This window comes from Cervus elaphus, chromosome 21, assembly GCF_910594005.1.
Source record: "Cervus elaphus chromosome 21, mCerEla1.1, whole genome shotgun sequence".
In the NCBI taxonomy this organism is placed as follows: domain Eukaryota; kingdom Metazoa; phylum Chordata; class Mammalia; order Artiodactyla; family Cervidae; genus Cervus; species Cervus elaphus.
The window spans coordinates 35,402,325-35,420,860 of record NC_057835.1 but is presented as its reverse complement, the minus strand read 5'-3'; the positions used below and the strand labels follow the sequence as shown (position 1 = coordinate 35,420,860).

At 39.6% G+C, this 18,536-nt stretch overlaps 1 protein-coding gene across 3 annotated transcripts in view; it reads right to left on the bottom strand.

Moving 5' to 3' along the window:
* PREX2 (phosphatidylinositol-3,4,5-trisphosphate dependent Rac exchange factor 2) overlaps nucleotides 1-18,536 on the bottom strand; it is a 291,844-nt gene that overhangs the window by 174,989 nt on the left and 98,319 nt on the right. For all 3 annotated transcript variants that reach the window (XR_006336296.1, XM_043879148.1, XM_043879147.1), the window contains exons 7-11: nucleotides 14,970-15,103; nucleotides 12,490-12,593; nucleotides 11,032-11,181; nucleotides 7,165-7,309; nucleotides 2,316-2,416 (exon numbers count right to left, since the gene is read on the bottom strand). Coding sequence is in view for 2 of the 3 variants with exons in the window: in XM_043879148.1 (XP_043735083.1) it covers nucleotides 2,316-2,416; nucleotides 7,165-7,309; nucleotides 11,032-11,181; nucleotides 12,490-12,593; nucleotides 14,970-15,103 (634 nt within the window). In the remaining variant the exon portion in view is untranslated. The remainder of the gene's footprint in view (nucleotides 1-2,315; nucleotides 2,417-7,164; nucleotides 7,310-11,031; nucleotides 11,182-12,489; nucleotides 12,594-14,969; nucleotides 15,104-18,536) is intronic.

The window sequence follows — 18,536 nt, the reverse complement described above, 5'->3', positions numbered from 1 at the left end:
CATCTATATGTGCTGGGCATTGTGGGCATTCACTATATATTAACACACAAGACTCCTGTTCTCATGGTGCTTCTGTTTTGACTGAGGTCTAGAGTAGGGACAGGAGATAAAGAGAGAAATATTAAACAAAGAAATAAATGAAACAACATGACAATTTCAGAGAGTGATAAGGAGTCCATGAAGAAAATGTCAAAAATTTAAAAGTAGTTTTATTGAAATAATGGGGACTGGGTAGGACTCTAAAAGGCAGAGTGTCATGGAAGATAAGACACAATACAGTGGCATCTGACAATTCATTCACTGTTGCTTCTCCAGGACCTAGAAAGGTCCCTGACATTTGTTAGGGATTATCAAGCAATTGTTGATTGAGAATAGCAAGAGCAAAGATCCTACATGAAAAGTCGTCTTAGAGTGTTCAAAGAAGAGACAGAAGGTCAGGGTGGGCACCACATAAACAGTTAGGTATGGACAACTCAGGGAGGAAGTCAGGGGCTCTATCATGTAGAGCTATGTACAAGAGCCTTGGCAGGAGATTTAGATAAAAAGTCTGGACTTTTCTTTAAGTTTAATGGGAAGCCAGTAGATGACTGTAAGCAAGAGAGCACCTAGATCTTATAAATGTCTTAAAAGGTCTCTTCAGCTGTTTCCTGCAGAGTGTTCCACAGGGGTGGAGGACAAACACCCAAACAAGGACAAAGAAGGTGGTGAATGGGAAGAAGGTGCGGATCCTGGGACCGCAGCAGTCTGATCAGTGACCTGTCTGCTGGTAGGGCTCACAGGACTTAATGGTATGAGGAAGGAAAAGGAATGCTAGATGACTCCTGTCTGGGTAGATGGGGACATTACACTGGCAGCATCTACTGTGGTGGGGAAATTGGGAGGATCCAGTTTGTTTTCATCTCATTCTAATTTAGGGACAAAAACAAACATCAAAACTCTAGAGCCAAATATCCGTATTTAGTCCCAGTCCCTTGTCTTTTTCTCTTCTTGCACATTTTGCATGAGAAATTCCTCAAGCTTTTATTCTTAGTTCGATGATCATCGCTTTGTTGTTTTTTTATGTGTTTCTTATTGATGTGCTGAGAACCTGATGCTCTCTTGAAATGATTCACAAACATGACCTCACTCTCCCTCTGCCTCAAGTGTTATATCCACACGTTTTCAGCCTCCTGATGGACCCTCCCCTGCAGGGGCTTCGCACCCAATCCTTCATCTTCTTCTTCATCTGGTCCTCCTCTTTAATTAACTATCTCTGTCATCCAGACAGAAAGCACAGAAAATCTGATCTCACCCCTCACTCTTCATGGACTCCCCTGGCGGCTCAGATGGTAAAGAATCTGCCTGCAATGCGGGAGACCCAGGTTTGATACCTGGGTCGGGAAGATCCCCTGGAAAAGGAAATGCTAACCCACTCCAGTCTTCTTGCCTGGAGGAGCCCAATGGACAGAGGAGCCTGGCGGGCTACACTCCATGGAGTCGCAAAGAGGAGAACACAGCTGAGTGACCACTACTACCTCCCTCTGCATCTCCCAAGTCTAAAGAGGCATCACATATGCTCTCAGCTTCTAATGGACCCCTCTCATCATGCCCATGCACAGGGCCCTGGTCTTTTTTCTCCTGAGGAAGGAAGGATCCCTGCAGGCAGGATCTCCTTTAATCTCTAACTCTCTACTCCTCAGTTAGCTCCGAAACCAAGTTCTGGTCTCTCCTCTGTTTCCAGGTGCCCATCAGCTCCTCACTTACTTCAGAAGCAGTCCTACACACATAGCCAGCAAGTTAAGAGCGGCTAAGTTAAGGTTGTGCCTTCCTTTCTCATCACAGCCCTCTCCCCAGTATATTCGTCTGTGAAAGGTATGGGCCTGCATTGTGACACTGTGCTGGTTCTGAAGAGGCCACCATGAACTTCCCGCTCCCCTGTCTGAGAGCTACTGCTTCTTCAGGGTGGAATGTCCTTCTGCCCTTGTCAGAGTTCCATTCACTCTACAATGCCCAGTGCTAAGGCCACCTCACTCACGAAGGATCACAAATAGTCTAGTTAGAACTCATCATTAAGGAACTTGTCTCAATCCTACATCATTTTTAATGGGAATTTAAGTCTTGCCTGTGTTGGAATTGTTCAAGTTAACAAATATATCAGCATAAGCCTATATTCCCTGAAACAATATTCTATACAGATGAGACACTCCAGGATGCTGGAAAAAAACATAAGCATCCTATAATGTGGAGAAGTATTATAAACTAAACCAATCAATGCAAAAAAGGCAAATGTAATTTGTGGAAAAATAAATTAAATAGGTGATTAATAAAATGATTACCATGATGAATGATTCCATTTTCCAATAATGCTTGTCCCAAGTGAACACCTTCCTCAGGCCTGTGAATCTCTCCAATTTCCAACAGCCATGACACAAATTCACTGCAACAGAAATCCAATGAAGAAGTTAAATCATTATGTTTTTCCCCAGGAAGTCTATCTGCACCATGTATTTATCAAGCAGCTATGAAAGGAGTCTCAAAATACAAAGGAATGCTTGCAGTGAATCTTACATACATTTTTTTAATATATGTAAGGTCGATATATATTCACATTGGACTCTATTCTAGGAAACTCATGTCCATACATTCAGACTTACCTAAACTCTATTTAATAATTATTCCACTTATCTAGACCTTTAGTAAACACAAAGGGAGAATTCTAGAGTATCTTTAACTATAGGTTATTACACATATAAAAGCAAATTTGGGACTAGAGAGATACAACAGATTTTAAAGATAACTAAACAGCAGAATTAGATAGAATAACAATGACTTAAAATAAGAGATAAATTGTCTTAAATGTAGCTTTTCAGGCACAGAGAACCAATAGGTTTTAAACTCCAAGAGGGCATACAAAATAATTCTATTATGCATGCCCTATATGACAGAATTCTAAAAAGCTTCTTCCACCCACCTCCCTCCCCCATCAAGAATTCCATCCCTTGGTTTGTCAATTAAGATCTAATCTAGGTAGTCCTGTGAATGGACTGGTATATGCAATTAAAATCCCAAGTCACTTGACCTTAAAATATGGAAACTATCCCAGTGGGCCTGACTTGAGCAGCTGACCCCTTTGAAGCACAGAGTTTCCTCAGGCTGGTGGCACAAGAAGAAGTGAGAACAAGTAAAAGCACGGGAAAGATTCAATGTGCCACTGCTGGAAGGGGTCACATACCAAAGAATATAGACAACTTCCAATGGCCAGCAGGGAAGTGGGAGCCTCATTCTTACAACCACAAAGGATGAAATTTTGCCCACAACCTGAATGTGCTGGAAAATGAAGTCTTCCTCAAAGATTCAAGATAAAAGCCCAGCCCTGCCCTGCCAACACCTTGATTTTGCCTTTGTGAGACCCTGGGCACAGGACTTGCTCTAACTCACCTGGACTTCTGACCTACAGAAATACAAGCGAATACCTACCTGTGCATCATTTTAAGTGTCTAAGTATATGACAATTTGTTTTGCAGCAGTAGACAATCCTGTGTCTATTGTATGTGTTAGCCGCTCAGTCGTGTCCAACTCTATGCAACCCCATCCACAGACAGGAGCCTGCCAGGCTCCTCTTTCCATCAGATTCTCTAAGCAATACTGGAGTCGGTTGTCATTCCAGGGGATCTTCCCAACGCAGGGATCGAACTTGGGTCTCCTGCATTGCAGGCAGACTCTTTTACCATTTGAGCCACCAAGGAAGCCCCCAATAGACAAATGTTACACACCAAAAGACACAGAAAAGTCTGACTACCTTGTTTTCAAATTTTAAAATGACTTGGAAAATTCATCGCTATATCTAAACTGCCATCCATAAGGAATCCTCCAACACAAAACCATCCATCAGAACTGTCTACCATGCACATCTGCTGTGGTTGGGAAAGGCCACTGAGAATTAACAGCTCACATCACTCACTATTTCGGGAGAGGGTGGGGAGCCCCAGTGCTTTGTAACACTTAGGAGACCCTCATCTCAGTACTGATATTTTTTTAAAGGCCTGTGATATCATTAAGAGAACACAATACAGAGACATTTTACAATAAAATATTTTATCATGCTCATGTTTAAAAAGCTAATGCTTAAACGCTTATGTTAACTAATGAATATATTTCAGAACAATTTTATTTTTGCACAGAGGCCAAAGAAGCAAAGCGATGGAAAGTGTCAGGAAATTACTTTTCCATTTATTTCAAAACTAAAAGTAACACATATGGTAAAGTCAAATAACCAAGGGATATGGAAATTTAAACATAAATGTCTAGTCCACAATGCACATTTTAAGGCAGAAGAAGCTATTAAAGGTCTTTGTATGCTTCTATTAAAGAAGTAACATCATGCACTTTGCAATAAGACAACCTGGATTCAAACACTGTTTCTGCCTCTACTAGCTGTGTGATGTTGTGTGAGTAAATTTAATTCTCTAAGTCTCAGTTTCTTTTTTTTCTCAATGACATGGAATTAATAAGAATATCAACCCCATAGAGCTGCCTGGGATTAAAGGAGCTGACAAATGTCAGGAAGTTAACACTGTGCCTAGCACATGGTAAGTGATTATCCAATGTCAGCCATCCATAGTGGGCTGAGATGGCTGGCACAGAGCTAAAATACAATTCCTCATTTTGATCTTAGCAGATTCCTGAATGTTTCCAAATAAAGTGAGGGGGGAAAAGCATATTTTAAGTAGTCCTATAAATTAGGAGTATGGGGGAAAAAAGAAAGGGTAGGGAAGAAAGTTAATGAGTGACTTTATTACGGAAACTAATCAAGTAATAGAAAGATCCCATCAACACATGGCAAAGGGATCATGATCCGGTCAGAAACATCTCACACTCAGGTCATGGTATGTTGTTATGGAAAAGGCTACAATTAACACAGCAAATGTTTACTGAGCCTCCACTATGTCACCAGGGTTCTGGGCAACGCTTTGCAGATTACTGCAACTAATGGGCACCATAGCCATAGGAGATGGTGTGGGTAAAGGCTTAATAGAACTCTCTGTCCTTCAGTAAGGGCAAATTTGAGCCTGGGTGAGTCTCCCTAGAAACCTGATGAGGGTTGAGTGTCGTTGTATTACTAGGTGGCATTCTTACCTGGAAAACCTCACGTTCACAGGAGCCTGAGGGGCTACAGTCCATGGGGTCACAAAGAACCCAACACGGTTGAGCCACTAACATGTTGCTTGTGGTCAAAATGGTTTCTGATGGTTAAACTGCACACTCATAAACACCTGGTGAGAAGCCACAGCTTGAAGTGACTCGTCAAGTATGACTCTTGAAGTAAGGGGGTACGTATTATGGGAACCTTGGAGGTTATGCCTCAGAACATATGCCTCAGGTTTTCTCAGAACAACCTCTTCTGAGAAAGGGTGTCTTCTTTGCAACATGGGACTCTTAAGCCAAGGCGGGGCTCACATCTGCTCTCTCCCTTCACCTGGGGGCAGAGCCAATACCAGCAACTACAGCTTGCTGCTGTTGTGTGGCCTGCTGCAAGGACCACCCCATTGAAGAGGGGACCCCCCTGCTTCCCGCAAGCACAGGGTCTCCTGGCCTATATTCTTCTGATGATGTTGGTGTTGGCAATAGTCTATGGTGATTTTGTATGTTGGACTTTCCTGATGGCTCAAATGGTAAAGGATCTGCCTGGAATGCAGGAGACCCAAGTTCAATCCCCAGGTCAGGAAGATCCCCTGGAGAAGGGAATGGCAGCCCACTCCAGTCTGTATAGCTAAGAAGACATTCTGAAACATAATTAACACTGTTGTCATTGCACATAAAAATTAACAGTAAATTCTAAGCATTCTCATCACAAGGGAAAATTTTTTCTCTTTCTTTAATGTGTATCTAAATGAGATAACTAATGTTCACTAAACTAATTATGGTAAACCTTTTACAATGTATGTAAGTCAAATTATTATGCTGTGTATCTTAAACTGACACAATTATAGCTCAATAAAACTGGAAGAAAAGAAAAAAAAAAGAAGACATTTTGGTAAGTATCACAGGTAAGTAATACAATCATTTCTATTGTTATAGAGGAAAGAGAAATTTAACTCTTCCCCAGTCTCTCAACTGGGCTTTCCTAGTGGGGAAGAAACCACCTCCTAATGCAGGAGATTCGGGTTCTGTCCCTGGGTCAGAAGGATGCCCTGGAGAAGGAATGGCAACCCACTCCAGTATTCTTGCCTGGAGAATTCCATGGGCAGAGGAGCCTGTCAGGCTACCTTCCATGGAGTCACAAAAGAGCTGGACACTACTTAGTGACTGAAGAAAACAAATCTCTCAACTAGCCCGTGGCAGGATCAGATCTGAGTGGGGACTGGGTTTTGAACTACCTCTCCAGTCTACTTTTATAGCATTGACATTGTAAATTACTAGTTGTATGAACTTGGACATGTCAAACTCCCTGATCTCCTAGTTTCTTAACCTTTAAAAAAATAATAAAGGTTTTTAACTCTTAAGTATGTGTTTGAAGATTGGAAATAATGTACAGGAAGAAGTTGGCACAGAGCGTTTCCTAAGCAGAGCCACCTGAAGGCAGTTACCCTGCCCTCTGGCTTAACCCAGCAGGGATTCCCACCTACAGCCGAGTAGCATCTGCAGAACCAAAGGCACAAGCTTGATCTTCTCTGAGCTGAACCACCAAGTGACCTCCCTGCCTGCTCCTCTGTGCCTGGCCCCTCGCGTGACCCACTTTTTCAGACTCTTCATCAATGCCCTTTCATCCTGAGCCCAGCTGTCTAAATTCTGAATTAATTGGGAGTTTAGACTGTGTGCCTTTCAGTCTAAGTGACTCTCAGGCCCTGCACTCATGTCCTTGCCAGACTCTGTCCTACAGGCAAACCCGCCTGCCTGCCTGCTGCTGCCTGATCCCAGCCTCTGCCATGCCCCTGAAACACAGTTTATCAGAAATTACTAAAGGCATGGATGAATGGATGGATGGATGCCTTCAGTTTTCTGGTCAGGGTTCCTGGCTCTATATCCACTCCCTCATCCCATTATGGCCTAGGAAATGTGGATAGTAAAGAAATATTCAAAAACATTTAGGAGAATATTTTTTTAGGAAAAAATGAATAATTAAAGGAAAGTTAACACATGAGATCATGAAAATATGAAAGAAACACACCCAGACAACAACCCTACCTTCCCAGAAAGCATTTAGGGAACGTAGTCAGTTTTCTTTTTCTGTCTTTGATCAGATTTCCTTGTTTGCACATCATTTTATAAAGTTTCTCACCCTGTTCAGAGATCATTACCCAGGTGTCTTGCTCCATTCCTAATTTTAAACCTGTCAAAAATGAAAACACAGGACAGGTCACTGAAAAAGTCCCTTCGTTTGTTCATGCATTCATAAAACAAACCATTCTTTGCATGTCTACCACGCGCTGGGATTTGTGGATACAAAGCTCGTGTGATAGGACTCTGGATGTCAAGAAGCTCACATGGTACTAGGAAGATAGTCAAGGTGAGATGCCTGCAGCCAAACGGCACCTCTGTGCAGACTGTGCCCCAGAGGCACACGGTTTGGCTGGTGGAGGAAGAGGAGCTGTATCTCAGACTCCATGGACCCCTTTAGTAGGACTCATGGTTATGCCCAGTTGCTCAGTCATGTCTGACTCTCTGCAACCCCATGGACTGTAGCCCACCAGCTCCTCTGTCCATGGGATTCTCCAGACAAGAATAATGGAGTGTGTTGCCATTTCCTTCTCCAGGGGATCTTTCCAACCCACGGATCCAACCCAGGTCTCTGATATATCCTGCACTGGCAGGCAGGTTCTTTACCACTAGCACCACCTAGGAAGCCCTTTGTAGGACGAGGTCAGCACAGCTAGACAGTGGCACTGGAGACAGCCTTAGAGGAAAACCTGTGCTGTGGGAGAGAAATGGTCACAGTACCTAACCACTATCTTAGGGAAGTTTCACGGATGGACCATGTTTGAATGCATGGATACGAACAGGATTTCCAGAGAGAGAACGTCTTCACAAAGGTCATCTGAAGGAAGAGGCACACAGCCCTGGGTTTCAGGTGACAGGACAGGAGGTGGATGGAGAGGTGGGCGGAGTCCTTGCTCACCAGCAGTCTCAGTGAATTTCGTGCCTTTGGAACTGGGGGAACATTTATGAATTTTAACCAGAGGGAGGGGGAAGGCAGGGAAGTGCAGCAAAGTTTTGATGCTTTGGAAACAAAGCTCAGAGGACAGTATAGGGAATAAACTGAAAGAAAGAGGGTTTAAAAAGAGAGAGACAATTAGGAGGGATCCACTAAAGTTCAGGCAAGTTCAAATCTCTGTAAACAATAGCAGGTTATCGGGAGAAGAGGATAAGTTGAGAAATACCTGGGAGGTGGTATTGTTAAGGCATAGCAATGGGTTAAATGTGGGTGTAGAGAGAAGAAATCAGGATGGCTTCTGACAGTTGATGGGAGAACTGAAGGGTGATGGGAAGGCATCTTGGGCAAAGGGTTTCAGGTACAGAGAAAACCAGCACTGAGTAGCTTGAGCTTGGATGTTCACATGAAGCCCAGGGGGCAACTGAGAAAGTGAGCATGGAGCTCCAGAGAGACAAGAAGACTGGGCATAAAGACAGAACCTGGCAGTGCAGAGCGGAAGTTAATCTGACAGGGACAGACAATGCAGGCCAGGAAATTTAGAGGCGACCACTGCCAAAGGTACAATTCTGGCCACACGGACAATCAATGGATGGGACTGATGAAGAAATGTGGCAGAAGAATTTCTTGAATTTTTTTTTTTTTTAGTCTTCTAACTACTAAACTTCTTATTAAAATTTTATTTACAATGGAGAAGTCATTAACATTTGCCAATAACAGTGAATAATCCATTAAGAATAGAATAAGCTGAGTTATAGAAGTTAAAAAGCAGAGTTAAGAATAATATAGGTAGAGTTATAGACTGCTTTGTTGTTTTCTTCCCTTTTTTAGGTCTTGGACATATTTATATGTATAATCAGTTCAAAAAAAAAGCTAAGGTTCAACTTGATGAAAAACTGACTCTATCTTTTAAATGATTTGCTGTGTTCTTTGAATGGACTGTTAGATTCAACAAAACCCAAAGTGTCAGTTATACATTCATGATCTTTGTTTTAAAGTTTTTCTGTCTGGTTCTTCATCTAAGATCAATCAAGGAGTATTTTTAAATGTTTTAGAAATTCTTATAAATATGTATACTATGACTAATCTAATCAAGGTAGTAGAAATTTTTACATTCTTCAAGGGGAAATATCTAAAGATGGAAGGAAAAGCTCTTTATGTTCTAGAATTTTATCATTAATGAGATATTTTTTACCTAAGTCTCTGGGGAAAGGAATAAACACTGTCACATTTCTCATCAATTATTTGATAAAGAAAATAGTTAATTATGAAAACATTTCTAATTCTATTTCCTGGCTGAATTACAGAAATAGGAATACCTGCAGGTAAACTTCACACACTGAATATCACCAGACCAAATACTGTTTGCAAATCTTGACAAAAATATGAAGCAAATTTGAGCTAGACCTCCCCATGTGAACAATTTCCTTACGGAGTTACATGACATTGATTCAATGACACTGTAACAACACTTAAAAGTTAATATGCATGCAAAATGCCTTATTTTATAATTAGGATACTAAAATATTTGACCAAGGAACTTTAAGTGTACTGTTAAAGACAGGGGGACAATTGGTGTAGGGCTCCAAATACTGAATTATATTATTAAAGCATGTTTCTTAAAGCAAAACTCTATAATGATTCTTTAGAAATGAGCAAGAATAAAGTGTGACCATATATTAATCCATATATGTGGAATCTAGAAAAACAGTATAGATGATCTTGTTTGCAAAGCAGAAAGAGAGACACAGATGTAGGGAACAGACATATGGATATCAAAGGGGAAAGGTGGAGGAGGGATGAACTGGAGATTGGGATTGACGTATATCCACTATTGATATGATGTATAAAATATATAACTAATGAGAACCTACTGAATAGCTCAGGGAACTCTACTCAGTGCTCTGTGGTGACCTACAGGGGAAGGAAATCCAAAACTGAATGGATATCCAAATAGTAGAGCTGATTCACTTTGTTGTACAGAAGAAACGAGCACAACATTCTAAAGCTACTCCAGTAAAAATTTTTAAAAAGTAATAAAGTGCAAAGAAAACTGAACAAATTTTAAATCAAGTAAAACTATTTGCTGTAAAGTGAATGTCTGTATGCCCCCAAATGGTGTCCCCAGTAACTGAGCAGGTAAAGAATCCTCCTGCAATGCAGGAGACAGAGGAGACACAGGTTCAATCCCTGGGATCCCCTGAAGGAGGAAATGGCAACCCATTCCACTATTCTTGCCTGAAAAATTCCATGGAGAGAGGAGCCTGGTGGGCTACAGTCCAAAGGGTCACAAAGAGTCAGACATGACTGAACAACTAAGCACACATGCCCCCAAAATTCATATGCTGAAACCTAGTTCCCAATGTAATGGCTTTAGGAGGTTGACCTTTGGGGTAATTAGTTCATGAGGGTGGAGTCTTCATGAAAGAGATTAGTGCCCTTATTAAGGAGATCTAAGAGAACTCTTTCATGCCTTCTGCTAGGTGAGGACACAGAGAAAATGGTCATCTATGAACCAGGAAACAGCCCTCATCATATACTGAGTCTTGGTCTTCCCAGCCTTCAGAACTGTGAGAAATAAACTTCTGTTGTTCATAAGCCACCCAGTGTAGGGTTTTCTGTTACAGCAGTCTCAATAGAATGAAGACACTGTTTAAAACACACTGCTAGCCACAGTCTAATTATTTTGCTAACTATGTAAGGTTTTCTTTTACTTGATTTCAGTAACAACATTGGAAATATTCAAAAAGTATTTTAGCATGGGCTAACATCACCTAGGTAAAGTAAGTGAATGTCAAACACCATCTACTTCCTCATAACGTTTCCTCATAACTCCCATTTTCTGCTTTCTTGTTAAATTTGAATCTTCACAAAGTATTATAATGCTCAATCCATATACACACCTTTCCGCCGTTCTCGTTCTTTCAAAATAGCTTCAAACCATTCACGTTTCTCTTCAGGTGTTTTTGCCATACACACAAACCATTTATTTTTGGCTGTGTTATGTATCTTCCATCCATTAACAACAATGTGTCCACTGCTATGGAAGTCAGCTGAAAATTAATAGGTAAAGTGAAAGAACAAATGTAATATATACTAGAGCAACACAACCATTCATATCAAAAAAGCTCCAAAACCACTGAATTCTTCAAAATATCTTTATCCATGTGTATTGAAGAACATAAAATTTTTAAAAATAAAGAAACTTTTATATATTAAATGCAGTCAGACCTAAAAAATGGAACATCCCTAATTCACAACATTAACACTTGAACTTTAAAAAAAATCTATTCAGTTTTAGGGGACTCCTGGTACCTCAGATGGTAAAGAATCTGCATGCAATGTGGGAGACTCAGGTTCAATCCCTGGGTCAGCAAGGGATTGACAATATATGGGGTTGCAAAGAGTCGAACACAATTGAGTGACTAACATTTCATGTCATTTTTCTTTTCATTCACTTTTAATGAACAGTTTAAGAATTTCCATCTTATTCAATTCAAATCTGACTACTGTACTGCAACCTATGGTTTGCCCAACACTGCACTACAGACCACATTTTCTAGAAGTCAAACATTCTTGGCCTCAGGCCAACTACACAAATAAACTAGTTGTCAGGAAAGAATACAAAGGATTTGGCACTACTTTTTGAATGGTTTTCCAAGCCTGTACCGGTTCAATGCTTTCCTATGACAGCTCCTAAGCTGGATGTTTTAATAGCATCATGATCAAACTACAATATACATTATGGACACAACTACTAGTTTATGACACTCCCAGCTACTTTTGTATCTCTGTGTTTAATGTTAGTGTTTAACATGGTTTGGTCTTCCCTCATGGCTGAGCGGTAAAGAATTCACCTGCCAATGCAGGAGACACGGTTCAATCTCTGGGTCTCAGTATTCTTGCCTGGGAAATCTCACGGACAGAGCCTGTCAGGCTACAGTCCATGGGGTCACGCGAGTCAGACATGACTTAGCAAAAGATGGAAGGCAAAAGGAGAAAGGAGCAGCAGAGGATGATGTGGTTAGATAGCATCACTGACTCAACAGACATGAATTTGAGCTAACTCCAGGAGATAGTGGAAGACAGAGGAGCTTGGCATGCTTGCAGTCCATGGGATCACAAAGAGTCAGACACAACTTAGCAACTGAACAACAACAAACTAACACGGTTCAGGTGAAGATAATTTTCCGTTTTAAAAGAGTCCTCCTTTCTCTTATCTTCCCTCCCTCCTCCAACAGTTCTGCCTAACAAAGTATTTCTAAGCTCAAATTCACTGCAGACGAATTATTTGAGTGAAAAGTCTATCTTATAAAGGAGTTTATTATTGCCATTCCATTTTAAATTTACCAATCATTTACCTGTGCCATCATCCACATTCTCCACTTCCATCACCTCTGTATTGATCCGGCCACGAAAAAGGTACCGATGTCCATCAGTAGATGCTTTGCTATTTTTCAACCGTCTTAACAACAACAGAAGAAAATCACACACACAAAAAACGTGGTTACTAAACGTAAGGCAAAACCTTGTTAAAGCAAGATAATTTAAGCCATTCTTGGAAAAAGAGATGCTAGTTCCGTCAACAATATCAAACGTTAAGCTCTTGGTGTTTTTTAACTTGTGTCCTGGCATTCATAGCAGCTCAGGTTGCTCTATAAGATGGTGCTAGACACTGAAGCCCTGAGCCAAGGACAACACACAGGCGGGAGGGTGAATACATGCTTTTGCTCAGTACATGACATCAAAGATCCCCAATCACACTCTGACAGACACTCTAAGTTGGTTATTCACAATTTCACTTCATTTCTCAATTTTCAGTAACTAGCTGGTAATTTTTTCTCAATCTCTGATAAAATTCAGTTAATACTTATGATCCTCTTCAAAGAGACTTGGACTGTGCTCGAGGTTATTAAGCATTAACTAGCTCTAAAATATTTTTCCCATATTGTTGTAATATGATAACTATACACTTGAAGAGTAAGTCTCTCAAATACAGCTATAATCCTTCATAAGGATCCTATTTATTTATAAAATAGCCCAAAACATTTCAAAATTTTGTGTATAGTACACTAGTACCAGCCTTTGCTCTTAAAAACTGAGCAACACAAACTTAAAAAAAAAAAATTCAGGTTCAGATGAGCATTTGAAATAATGAATTAGGCAGTTATGGATATACTTATACTTGAATCACTCAACACTCAGGGGAGATTGCTTTTAAAATATATTAAAGAGGAAAGATTTTAAGAAATAATTCAAGAAGATTAAGCAACATTTAGTCATCCAAGAAACTTCAATTGATCTGAACTATTTAATTTGACTTGCTGACAAAAGTCTGCTAACAACTGAATATACTAAAATTATTAATATATATTTCATAATATATACTTAAATTATTAATGTATGGTGTTACATATACACACTAAGCAAAAGTTAAGTTGTCAAGTGCATTAATGCAGAGCTCTCTCCCCTCTCCTCCTCTGCATTTATATGTGTTTGGTCCACATTATATATACATTAAGGCTATTTGCCAAGCAGCAGTATTTTGATTTTATAAAACTTTCCCTATCATTTAATTTATTTAACAGTTACAGCCATGAGACCATGAATGGTAACATCATTTGTACAGTAAATTTTGCAAAAGCTTTGACCTTGAGGGCAGTCATATATATAAGGATGAGAACAACTCTAATAAAAAAAGATCTCGTTCTCAAACAGATGTCTTTAATAATCAAACCTAGATGGATGTGTTAATTTAGTGGGAGAATCCTTTCACAATGTGTATTATATTAAATCATCACATTGTACACTTTAAATATCTTATAACTTTGTCAATAATACCTGGCTAAAGTTGGGAGAAAAAATAATTGCACCTAAACAACTTGAATCACCTTATGATTTTTTTATTCATCCCTTTATCTTAAAAGTGTTCCGCTTTTATTTTTTGTCATCTTTCATGAGGCACACACATTTTATCATAATCTGCAATAAAGGTGGGCTTTGAATTAGAATTAAATGGGTCCAAAATTCATTTCTGTAACTATTATGTATGGGAAAGTTACTTAACCTCTCTGTGACTCAATATCCTTCTCCACAAAATGATGATAGTGAAAATATCTATTTTATAAATTTATCGGGAATATTATATAATTAATTCATGTGATTCTTTAAGATTATGCCTGCAGAGAATAAGCATTTTTAAAAAATTTTTCTTGGAGTACAGCGGTTTTACAATGTTGTGTTAGTTTCTACTATACAACAAAGTGTGTCAATTAAATGTACACATATATCCCCTCATCTTGGATTTCCTTCCCATTTAGGTCACCACAGAGCATTGAGTAAAGTTCCCCATGCTAAACAGTCAGTTTCATTAGTTATCTATTTTATACATAGTATCAATACTGTATATATGTCAATTCCAATTTCCCAATTCATCCCACCACCCCTTTCCCTTCTTGGTGTCCATATGACCTTACAATTTTTAAAGAGCTTCATACAGGTAGAATTAACAGCCTCTTCTAGATTTTCCTGAAACCCATGTCTACTAATCCCAATCTTGCTGCTAAACACAAAAACTGAGACGAGCATACTACAAGAAATAAATAGGTTCATTTTCACAGGTGGTAAAAAGGAATTTTTTGAAAAGCTCGTTAAGATAGAGAGACAATAATTTAATTATTTCCTGGCTCTAATCCTAACATGTTCTCTTTCTTAAAGTAGCAAGGAGAAGGGGCTGAGAATTCATGGAAGTTTACTGATGAGGTCATGGAAGCACAGAGAAAAAGCTGAATCTGTGAAGTGGATAAACTGTTTTTAAAGTATTCCCTGTCTATGTTCTTACCTGTGTTTTCTTTTGCAATACACCAAAAGATTATCAAAAAGAAAAAATACCCGCTCTTGAATATTTCCAGAAGAAATTTTCAGTAAGACTCCACACATTAGCATTTCTGTACAGGTATCAGTAATGTTGGACCCCTAAATCAGGAAAAATGGAGAAAACAATGTCTGATTACTTAACAGAAACTTTCACGTACTAAGTCTTTTTCCTCCTGTTTTTATTTCAAGATGCAATATACAAACAGGATAAAAGTTCAAATAGTTTAAGCTTAGGTATCCTTCCCACCCAGTCTCCTCCAGGTGAGTATAAGTAAGTAGAGCTCCTCTTAAGAGATTCCATGTCTTCTTTAGTTATTTTACATATGTGTGCATACACAGCATATATAATGAATGTTATTTTTGTTCTCTAAAAAGGAGATGATTTCAAACTCATTCATGACATGAATGTTCCTAATATTCATTTTCCTCCTCCTCCTCTCTTTCCTTGGTCTGGGAAAAAAGCTCCATGAACTTGTATGTGTAATTGGCAAAGTACGTGTAATTGCCAATTTTTAGCAGGTCTCAATTTATATAAAATTGTTCCTCCATATCCAGGGGGAATGGTTCCAAGACCCCCAAAGATACCAAAATCTGAGGATACTCAAGAGATGTAAATAAAATGGCGTAGTATTTGCATATAATCTACACACAATCCCTGTACATTTTAATGTCAAGATTACATCTAAGATCTAATACAATGTAAAGTGGAAGTGTTAGTCACTCAGTCAGGTCAGACTCTTTGCAACCCTGAGGACTGGAGCCCACCAGGTTCCTTTGTCCATGGATTCTCCAGACAAGAATACTGGAGTGGACAGCCTTTCCCTTTTCTAGGGGATCTTCCCCATCCAGGGGTTGAATCCAAGTCTCCTGCACTGCAGGCAGATCCTTTACCATCTGAGCCACTGGGGGAGCCAATACAATGGAAATGTTACATCAGTTCACTTCAGTTCAGTTCAGTCGCTCAGTCGTGTCTGACTCTGCGACCCCATGGACCGCAGCAGCCAGCAGCCAGGCCTCCCTGTCCATCACCAACTCCCGGAGTTTACTCAAGCTCATGTCTATTGAGTCGGTGATGCCATCCAACCATCTCATCCTCTGTTGTCCCCTTCTCCTCCTGCCTTCAATCTTTCCCAGCATCAGGGTCTTTACAAATGAGTCAGCTCTTCTCATCAGGTGGCCAAAATGTCACATAAATAGTCATAGATACAATGTAAATACTATCTAATAGTTGCTGGTGCAAGTTTTGTTTTATGAAACTTTCTGTAATTTTTTTTTCCCCAAATAGTTTCAATCTGAAGTTGGCTGAAACTCTGGATGCAGAACCCGGAATACAAAAGGCCAACTGTCTCCACTTCTAGGATGGAGAGGAAGATAAAAGAAGAAATAAAAGGGAAAAAAAATCTATTTAAAGAGAGCAACCTTCCATAAAACCTTTCACCACAGTTATTAAAAGATGCACTGGCACGCTCATTCATTGAATAAACCCTTACGGAGTGCCCGTGAAGGTCATATGATCAGCAACAAAACTGATTCTTAACACAAGTGCTAATCATGGGAGGTTGAGAGGAGGAAGAACAACAGAGCAGCCTGGGCCCCTGAACCATCAACAAAGGGAAACCGCCCACTGGGAGAACCCACACACGAGTTGTCATGTTAACTGACCAGAAATGTCTATTTTGAGCCATTGGGCTTCCCCAGTGTCTCAGTAATAAAGAATCTGCCTGTGATGTAGGAGCCACAGCAGACACTGGTCCAATCCCTGGGTTAGGAAGATCCCCTGGTGCAGGACATGGCAACTCACTCCAGTATTACTGCCTGGAGAACGCCATGGACAGAGGAACCTAGTGGGCTAGAGTCCAAGAGGTCACAAAGAGTTGGACGTGACTGAAGCGACTTAGCAGGTCATAAGTGTTGTTTCTACAAACTAAACTAGCATGACTAACTTGCTGAGTTGGAACAAAAAAAATGGGGAACTTTTCAGTAGAGCTCTGTTAAGTGTGCTCTCTAAGAATACTTCTGTTTTAAATATGTCTGGTCTTTTCTGATATTTAAAACTGAGAACATCAATACTAATTTCATATTTGCATACTAACAATGAATATTTTTCTGATTAATATTAAAAATTTAAATTAAAATAACTCTATAATAACAAACTTCCCAAAGGAGAAGTTAATTAAGACATTGTCACTGTGCTAATCTGGGTATCTATATGACAAACACATTTTACATTTGAAATACTTCCCTCTCTCCCTTCATCATAAGGGTAGAAATGGATAGAAATGGAGATCTGTCAAACATTCACACAATTTCATATATTTTGCCATGTGATAATTAAGCAAAAACTGTCATCAAATGTAAACATCAATCTCAAGTGCAGTAGCAATGACTTCTAATTTATAGTGAATACATTTCTCCCTTAGAAAAAAAATTAGAATGGCATTTAAAATGTAAAAAAGGAAACATCACATTGATTCTTACTCAAGGGACCTAAATAACATTATGAAAATTGGCTTGATCAAAAAAAAAAAAAAAGAAAAGAAAATTGGCTTGATCAATAGCAATTTTATAAAAGGTACAAAACACTTCACTTTAGATTATTCCATACAATAGTCCATAAGTGCCAAGGCAGGAAGATAATTTGTTACATTATTAAAGGGTTACTGAAGTATTATACTAATTTGCATATTAACCAGTCTTCCAAATGAATGAAATACTAACAATACATTTTCTGACTTGTTTGTGGTGATTATCTTCATTAATAAATATAAGGAAAATTTAATGTGAATTTGAGCTAACTATAATGGCTAGAGGCCATTTATTCCATCCTCTTACACAGCCTCAGGGGAGATATCATCCAAGCACTGAAGAATTCATGGGACCAATGCGCAAAATAGAAAATGGATCTATTACTTGTGATGGTAACTGAGATACACGCTGAATAGTCCCACGAGTAAGGCCAACACAATCTCTCTTTGTAAACATAACTTATTTGGAAAGCCAAACATAATCAGAAAGGATCTCAGTGAGCTGAATTTCAGGGGGGTTTGTAAGCACTGGGCTGAAATGTGTTGAAAGTGAAAGGGTTAGTTATTCAAACGAGTCTGACTCTCTGCGACCCCATGGACTCTAGCCCACGAGGCTCCTCCTTCCATGGGATTCTCCAGGCAAGAATACTGGAATAGGTTGCTTCCTACTCCAGGGGATCTTCCTGATCCAGGGACTGAGCCCATGAATCTTGTGTCTCCTGCATTGGCAGGTGGATTCTTTACCACTGGCACCATCTGGGAATCTCCCTTCATCATGAAAGGTCCACCAAAATCTGAACATAGCTAAGATGTTCCTTCTGCCTTCTGGGTTTTGTTATACCATTGCTTTTTGATGATATGAATTGACTTCAGAAACCTGGAAGATCCTATTTCTCCTCTGGACCTTCTCCAGCTTCTCAGGGTTTCCCATAACATGAACACCTCCAAAACTGAATACAACTATTTGGATTGAGCTGGCAAATGAAGAATATAGGAGTGATATTATT